General features: G+C 44.0%; 2 protein-coding genes across 2 annotated transcripts in view; one reads left to right on the top strand and one right to left on the bottom strand.

The window, feature by feature from the left end:
• The window catches only part of LOC122718280, a 56,054-nt gene that overhangs the window by 27,712 nt on the left and 19,580 nt on the right, over positions 1-8,762 (top strand). The window lies entirely within an intron of this gene.
• LOC122718307 (RIB43A-like with coiled-coils protein 1) overlaps positions 1-8,762 on the bottom strand; it is a 42,783-nt gene that overhangs the window by 32,870 nt on the left and 1,151 nt on the right. The window contains exon 2 of the mRNA XM_043943230.1: positions 8,528-8,696. Coding sequence (XP_043799165.1) covers positions 8,528-8,567 — 40 coding nt within the window. The 5' untranslated portion in view covers positions 8,568-8,696. The remainder of the gene's footprint in view (positions 1-8,527; positions 8,697-8,762) is intronic.

The raw sequence follows: 8,762 nt of genomic DNA, 5'->3' as shown, positions 1-8,762 counted from the left end.
ATGTGTGTGTGTGTGTGTGTGTGTGTGTGTGTGTGTGTGTGTGTGTATCAGATCCTATAATCCATTTCCAATAATTTTTCTACTCGTATACAATTGAACGTGATTAATTAATAGTTAAAACGAATATATCACTATTCATTCAGATACAATGATGCACAAATACTATTTATGCAGCCCTTGCGTGCATCATTGTGAATGATTAGCAACGATGGAATCCATCCATCGGCGACTTTTGGCACGATTTTCTCGCGTTGCATCATTTCAAGCGAAAATCTGAAAAGTGATTTGTCCGCGTTAAATATTATTCCAACGTACGTACTAGGTATTTCCAACGTCTCAAGATCTCTAGAACGATACAACGGCTTAAGGCTTACCGAGAATCGTTCCACAACAAACAAATCTCCATTCGTTTCCAATTTTAAACCTCGGAACCTCGGTTTCGACATTCTTCGTTCTTCGAGACGCGATGAATTTTCAACGACGACGGGCACGATCCGCCTCTACCTCTGCTACCGGTCGCCAAATTTCGAAAGGCGGACGTGCCCGTTATCGTGCCACGTTTGATAACGTTTCTAACGTAACAACACACCATTTTAGACGCGAGCGAACGAAACAACGAGCACGAGCTGGAAACTGGCAATTTTTCGACGGAATCGTACGGATTGATCGGCGTAATTAGATATAATGGCCGCGCATCCGCCGGCTCGTTTGTTTCTCGCTTTGTTGCCGTTGCGTCATCGCGTTGCATTTCACATCGCGTTTTCCTCGCGTAGAAAATGGCCTCGCGGATTAAACGGCCAGTCATGCACACACAGGACTGGCGTACGCGGCGAAACGTATTGTTCCACGCGCGTTCAAGACGTTCCCTTACGTAACCCGTTCCTCTGGAAACGGAATGTTGGATGTTATCCTGAAAAATATCGTTGTCACGATCACGTCTACGCGTTATGGAAAGAATCTCTGTGTAAATATTTTCAGCGTTGACGCGCACTTGCGTAGTCATCGGTGATCAGGGCAATTCCTGATCATCTCGTGATATCGATAAAAGGAAAAAAGGAAAAATATATTTCGAATCGAGACAGAGGGGATCGAAAAATTATCGATATAAAGATTAGAAATGCGTCGGAATGTGAATTGAAACACACTTTTGAAAAAAAAAAAACACACATACACATATACTTGTCTTATAATTCGAAATCACTGTACCGTTTCGAAACTCTTAAAACAACTTGTGTATTTTGTTACTATAATTGTAGAGAAAAAAAAAAATCTTAAAGAATCATAAATCTTAAGAGGAAGAGAAAACATCGAGATATATATATATATATATATGCACACACGCGTATATTTATACATACATTAAGTGGGTGGACACGTATATGACACATGTTCATAATTTTCTGGTACTAACGAACGTCTTATATAACAGTTACCGCAACACGAGAGAGATCCTGTTGTCCTTCTTTCCTCGACATCGATAAAAAATTTTTTCCATAAAAATATTGCGCGTAATGTTGCTCCATTACATACATTTTCTACTCGCGCTATATTTCTTTCGCGGATAAATAGTTTCTTTATTCTTCGAATAGTAGGCAGAACGATGTTAAAAATATCTGATATCGCGGTATTATCGGGTGGAGGAGGGTTGGGTGAAATGATACGTAGATTGTTGTGACAGTGTTTACAAATAGTGAACGAGATGGTGCGGAAGATAGCGGGCGTGGATTGCAAATGTTTGTTCAGAGCCGGTTACGTTTAGCTCCGCCTTTCCTCGCGAGAATTCCCCCCGAATCGTCGAAAACAGAAGCGAGGTCAAGCCCGATCATCCATATCAATCGATTCTTTATTCTTTTTTCTCCTTTCGTCGATTCGCGACAGCTTCTCGTTTTCCAATTGATCGATAATTAATCCATCGATCGCTGTATCAAAAACGAACGACTCGACCGATTTATTTCGACCGAGCAACGATCGCCGAAAATTTTTGAAATTTTTCTCTAAACTGTTCGAGCTTGAAAATCCCGGTGAGAGAGATCTCCAAGTAAAATGTTCGGATTCGCGTTCAGATGGATTCGTCGCATCGATGATAACATCGATGCACGCGATTGTGCGTGCGCGATCGAAAATGGCGGAAATAGGTGTACGCTCGGGGCGATAATCGGATTGATTACGACTGAACTGTTTAACCTGAACTGTTGAATCCGGCGTTCGATGCGACGGGGCGACTTGGTGTGTGAAAGAACATAACGGATGCAACGCGTGCTGAAACTGAGAGTGACGCACGTCGTAAATCATCGACATTGTCGCAAGATCGTAATTCGAATATTGTCGAGAATTACGATCTAAAAATAATACTACACGCATTCGATCGAGTATCAAGCTTATCTTCGACTCATCATCGATCTTCTCTCACGAGTCTGTCACGAGAGCGTTTTCACCCAACTGTTTCTCTCTCTCTCTCTGATATATTTTATATCTTATATCTCCGCGCAAGAGATCCAATTCTCCGAAGATCCGAAGATATCGGAGATCGCCTCGTAAAAAGCAGAGGATTTACTCTTTTACGTAATCGTGAGCATGCGGCGGTCTCCAACTGCACACACGCTCGCCAGGGTAATTCGAGAATGCTTTATTCGTTTTATTCGCTTTATTCTTTATTGCGAGGACGATTCGATTGACTGGCTTCTAAAGGTTAAGAAAATAACGGAGGAATATGCCGTCCCATGGACGCCGAATTTCTCCATCGTCGAAGCCACGACGATCCTCTCTCGAGTGAAGTGACGCGAAAAAAAGAAAAATCGATAAATGTACGTCGAGTTTTACGTTCTCGAATTTAAAGAGGAATTTTATGAGGAACGCGAGAGTGAGTCAGGGCGTGATGGAAATAAGACGACAAAAATATCGATGAAACTTTTAGTCGATTCGAAGATTGCTTCGCCTTTTTACCCATGTCCCCAATTTTCCTCCATTTTCACGACGTTCCATTTTTCTTTTTCTTTTTTTCTTTACTGCTTACGCGAATCGCTGTCATCGTGTACGGCCTTTTTTTTCATGGATGTTGTCGAGATATCGAAACGGTCTGTAATTTGACGAATTTTCGTATTGTAAAATCCGAATCGAGATGAGAATCTCGACGGTTTATAGGGCGGTAATTAGAGGCAAAGGATGGATGAGAGGAATCCACGAAACTTTTTTTATAGTCGGATAATCGCGATGTATCTTCGAACGAGCTCGATGGGAATGTGGTGAGGTGGTGACGTAAGCGGATTTAGACCGGGTACGTTTATAGAATTTAAAAAGTGGACACGCGCGCCACGCGCTCGAAATATTCAAAACAAACTATTCATTAGGTTGGGGCACACAAGCCCCGCCATTGTGATTTATTTTCGTTCTCTAATAAGAGGCTATCGGAGGCATACCGTGTTTCCAATCATTTATAGATCCCGTTTATAGAAAGAATCGCGGCTCCTTCTCCTTTTGAATTCTTCGCTCTATCTTTTGCACCGTCGTTCGTTGCATCAGCAGACGTCGAATATAGAAGGCGGGATATCTAGATAAGTGTCGAGAATAGCAATTGAGGAACCAACTTCTCCGATAGAGGCTCCTATAGGATCCGGTTTTCCCTTCGTTTCGTATCGATTGATTATTTTCCGGAAACGAAGGTTTATTTCATTACGACAACAATAATAAAAAAAATAGGAATAAGAAGCCGATTATTGACGAGCTTTAATAATAACGATAAGTTACATCAAAGTGACTAGACCGGTCAATGACGAGATAACATAATAGGCTTGGAGAGATAACGTGATGGAAAAGTTTATCCGCGTTTAACTTTTATCTTTAATAGACGTTAGATTAAATAACGTATAAAACTTTTCGTGATGAAAATGATTTTAACCGTGATGACGCACGTAACCGTAAGCTTCGATCTAAGTATCCCTAAGGTTAAAGAAGCACTATGACGTGCGTCGTTCCCACCAAATCTTGAAACAAATAAAAAAAAAAAAAGCAAAACTTTCACAATAACTAGGACTTCTACAATGGCTTCTTTCGAACTACAGAATGCAAGAGGAAACAATCCCTTTTCCAAAAAAAAAACTTGTTGCGAATTGACGTCGTTGTTGTGACATCATCGTTGTAGTAAAATCGAATCCTCCTTCCGAACGATCCGAAAAAAACGATCGAAAAAGAACTTTCGATTTTCGTTCCACGCGTATTATTCTCGAAGCGGGCTCGAACACTTTGGTTCGAACACGTCGGCCAATGTCCGGCGTAGCGACGCGATGAGGTGTTTCGACGGTGGTTTGCCGCGACCGTCGACAGATAAATCGCGAATCGAAGACGCGTGCCGTTTTCCCGACAACCGAAATAGTCGCCGACTCGCCTCGAGTCGCCCGTTCGAAATATCCACGCGCCACGAAAATAGAACAGTTTGCCGGAAAGGCCAGTGCGTTTTATTTATACGATTAATACTCTTCCGCGCGATATCGCAGGTAATATCTAACGAGACGTGTCGTAAACACCCGTCACAACAGACTGGCGTGAGCGATCAAATGATCGATGACATCGGGATGATTTGCATTCGTCTGCTTACAAGAAATATACATATATATATATATACGTACGTTAGAAGAAATATTACGCGAACATTTTCTAATTCTCCATTATTATCGAATCGGGTGATCGATGTTTTTCCCTCGCCCGCCACGCAACCAGGAGAATTTTCCACTCGCAATAAACAAGCGAACAATAAATGGCTGCGTCGTAATTACATGCGCGATGAATAACGAAGGTGACGGAAACAGGCGGATTTTTTTTTTTGTGTGAACGTTGGAACGCGAATCGTTAGATAACGGGCGGCGGCGCGAGCAGACGTCGCGGCACCGAGACGAAAAAAGAGAAAAGAAAAGGAAAGGGAAAAAAAAAAAAAACAAAATTCTTATCGACTCGTTCGAGAAGATCGGTTTATCGCCGATATCATTTCGAGCGAAAATCGAGGAATGCGTGTATTCGATGGGAACGCTCGATTAAATTCTGAATCATTTCGAAATCGAATTCGTAATTCGAAATTGAATTTTGAATCGCGGAATGATTTCGCGGATCCCAAGCATTCAATGTACATACATTTTCGAACAAACGTATCGAATGATAAAAAGCGGTCTGGTTAGTTTCTCGTGACATTGTTCGTTAACTGCTCCTTACATAATTCTTTCCTCTCTTCTTTTTTTTTTGTTTTCTTCTCCTTTTGTCACTTGTTAACGAACTCCTCGACGAACTAGTTATATATATATATATGTGTCTGTACGTGGCATGTGTACAAGATCGAAGGACGATGGACACGGAGGATGAATCGTCGCGAATCGAGAAATCTCGATCGCGGGAAAGGGTAAACGCGTCACCTCGATTAAAAGGAAACGCAGCGATAGAGGTGCACGATTACCTCACGTGAGACAGCTGTGAATCGACTGATATTACATCAACGGCCGGATACAATGCTGACACCTTTGCGCGTCTTATATACACACCGTACGCGAATGCGTGCGTTTAACGGCGAACGTCCGTCGAACAGGAAGTCGTCGTTCCTTGTCTGAAACGAGATACGCCGACTCCGTTTAAATTGCATCGACTCCTCGGCAAGGAGATTAAATATAAATCGAGCGATCGCGTTCAATCGAACGTCGAGGCGGCCTAGATTCGTCTTGGAATTTATTCTCTCTTCGATCCACTCCACGCGCCGGACAAGAATGCTTTTTCCGCTATTATTTTCTACACCATCGTTGCTAACTCTCGCAACGGGTATTCAACGCGTTACGACCTGATCTCCCGTTCCAGAAAACTCTTTTCTTTTTCTTTCTCGATTGTGGAACGCGAACCGATGTCCGAAGGAAGCGCGAGTTTCGCAAGATATTCGGATCCCGGCGAAAATTCGTGATAAATACGTATCCGTCTGTTTCGTCCGAATTGAAAGTAGTAATATCTCCAAAGTATCTTCATGCGACCAAAGCGTGTTGAAGCTGTATTGGAACGAAGAAGAATAAGCTTCTTCGCCCATTCATCGCGCAGGCTTTGATGCACACGGGTTCTCGAACGAAAGTGGAGCAGAGTTCTCGTTCAAGTCGTATTCAAGTCGTTGTATTTCTCGTAACCGGGATAAACCCGAAGGGGTCGATCCGCGAAAATAACACTTTGGAAAACGAAAGATATCGCTCCCGATATCATAGGATAACGCCCACGCGAGCGGGCAGAAAAAAGAACAGCATAAACGCGTAACCTTGAAACGATAATTCAAGCGAGCTCGTTGCCAAATATGTTTGCGCAAGAGTCGAATCGCGCGTCCACTCCGTCTGAGTGTGGTTGGAGAATTGGCGAGGGCTTGAAAACCCGCGTCATCGTGCGTTCGACGGACACTTCCCGCACGGGTTCGCCCACGCTCCATAACCGCACCGTTATCGCCGCCCGTCGGAGGAACCACAGGGGGGAGAACCGCAAAAGGGTTGACGGTCAAGGATTGGACGATGCGTGCGCGCGTGTGTCGCCAAAGGCGAAGCCTGCAGCCTTGACATTGCCCCCCCGGTTACCTCAGCCTTACGTAATCGAACGCAGCCAACGGACCAACCACGTGCTAATGCAGCACACGCCTAATGTGGTTTGCTCACGCGGTCGGTTGCTCTCTCTCTCTCTCTCTCTCTCTCTCTCTCTTTATGCGTCTAGCTCGTGCGTGCGCGTAGTATTTGTGCCACCGCTGGACGCCGCTTAAATCACGATTCATCTCGATCGAGGCTGATCTATCCATCTATTTATTTATCTATCTATCGCGCAACGGTGGAGGAGGAGGAGGAGGAGGAAACCGTCCAAGATTTATTGAACGGGGTTCAATTGATTGGACGTTGGTCGATTCGATACGAAAAGTTTCCACGTGGAATCTCGCGATGGGGAAGAAACTCCTCCTCGACCGGAGGAGGAGTTGCTTCGATCCTGATGAAAGGATGTTAGGTTGGGAGAGGAAGAGTTTTCCGTCAACGATGATTTTAGATCGTTTGTTTTTGACGAGCAAACATTATCGGCAACGCGACGAGTTAATAAGAGTTATCGCGATTATGTATGTACGCGAGTATGGCGGCTCGTTGGCGAATTATCGGTGAGGATATCGGCCGAAGGCGGAGTGCGCCGATCACTTCCGCTCGTTCCGCCCGAGATTACAGAGTGGCGGTGCATAAAATAAACCGAGTCGAGAGCGCGAGCGTTTAATCGAGTTTGCCGTGGTAATTGCGCTTCACTCGGAGTGCTGCCACTCGTGCCTCGATCGACTGTTTACGTCGCGATTACGTCCCTGTATTACGGACCTATTACTTTCCTCCCAGGTATTTTCCACTTTCGATGTTATTGAAATCCAAAAAAGGAAAAAAAAGAAAAAAAAAGAAAGGAAAGAAAGGGGAGCACCGGATAACCTTGAACGATCGATGCTCGTAAAACGAGCGCCGGGAAATTCGACGTGCGCGTCGAAGCCGTTATTACGAATGTGGTGTTTAACCGGTTATGAGAGCATCACACCGCGTATACGTAATAACAATAACAAAATCTAATACGTAAAACACGATACGTACTTTTATGACACTTTGACTAGTTACCACATAATCGATGCTCCTCGCGTCATTCGTTCCTTGAGTCGGTGGTTAATTAATGTCACCATAATGACTAATTACATAACTAAATATATCTGAAATATACGGATCAATTCGTTCAAATATATTTCCTAATTGCGAGCACCGATTAGCTGGTTAGATTATCTTACGACAACAACAATAATAACGTCCAATGGAAGGATCGGAAACAAAACTTAGAATTCCTGGAACAACATCGAGCCCGATCTGTTTCGAGATCTGCGTATTCGTGACAAAATATAATGAGATAAAGGAAACGGATGGCAATTAGAGGCTCCCTATTCATCTTATCTTTAGTTCCAGCCTATTCCAGATCTCTTTCGCTCCGCGGAAACGGGGCGGGTCATCCTCAGTCATCGCGGAAACACGGTGGCGACGAATCGTATCGATCGTGAACAGCGTCGCGCGTGACGAGGACGGAGAGAAGGAGCGCGTGTCGCCATCCGATTGAAACGATACCGCGACACCGCGCTTAACCGGTTTCTCGGTCGTTCGTAAATTATAATCCGCGTCCCAAGTTCAAGCGGGGGATCGGGGGTCGTCTCCATTCATGCGTCATTGCTCCAGGGTTAAACGGTCCAAGGAAGTGTGGAGCGGTGATTTAATCACTTTCGGTTTTTAAACGCTTCCCATCCGAAGATCTATCCGAAGATCGAGGAGCCGAAAGGACGAGATCGAAAACTGTGGTCCCCGCGTTGCGGAACCACGACAGCCGTTAGATAAGATACGTTCGGAAAAATTCGCAGTGGTGAATAGTAGTCACGGTTATCTGCATCCGTGAGAGCGCACGGTGATTTATCGTTCTAAATAATAGATGCAGGCTGTGTCTGCATCTCGCAATAAACGACTTCGTTATAAAAAATACTGACCTCGACAAATCTTCCGCAACAGGTCAACGGATGCAGGCATCGATTCGGAATGTTTCCATGGAAATTAATCTTTTTCCTCCCCTTTTATTTTAATTCTCTCTCTATTATCTAGCCTTGGTTCGTTTTCGATTGCTCTACTATCGTTGCTCTGCTGTATTACATCAATATTCTACGAAAAAAAACTCTCGTTTAAAAAGAAAAAGGCTGGAATCATCCGTATAAATCACGGACAGGA

Source organism: Apis laboriosa, unplaced genomic scaffold (genome assembly GCF_014066325.1).
Source record: "Apis laboriosa isolate Shangri-la unplaced genomic scaffold, ASM1406632v1 scaffold11_cov152, whole genome shotgun sequence".
NCBI lineage: Eukaryota > Metazoa > Arthropoda > Insecta > Hymenoptera > Apidae > Apis > Apis laboriosa.
This window is presented reverse-complemented; position numbering and strand designations above follow the sequence as displayed.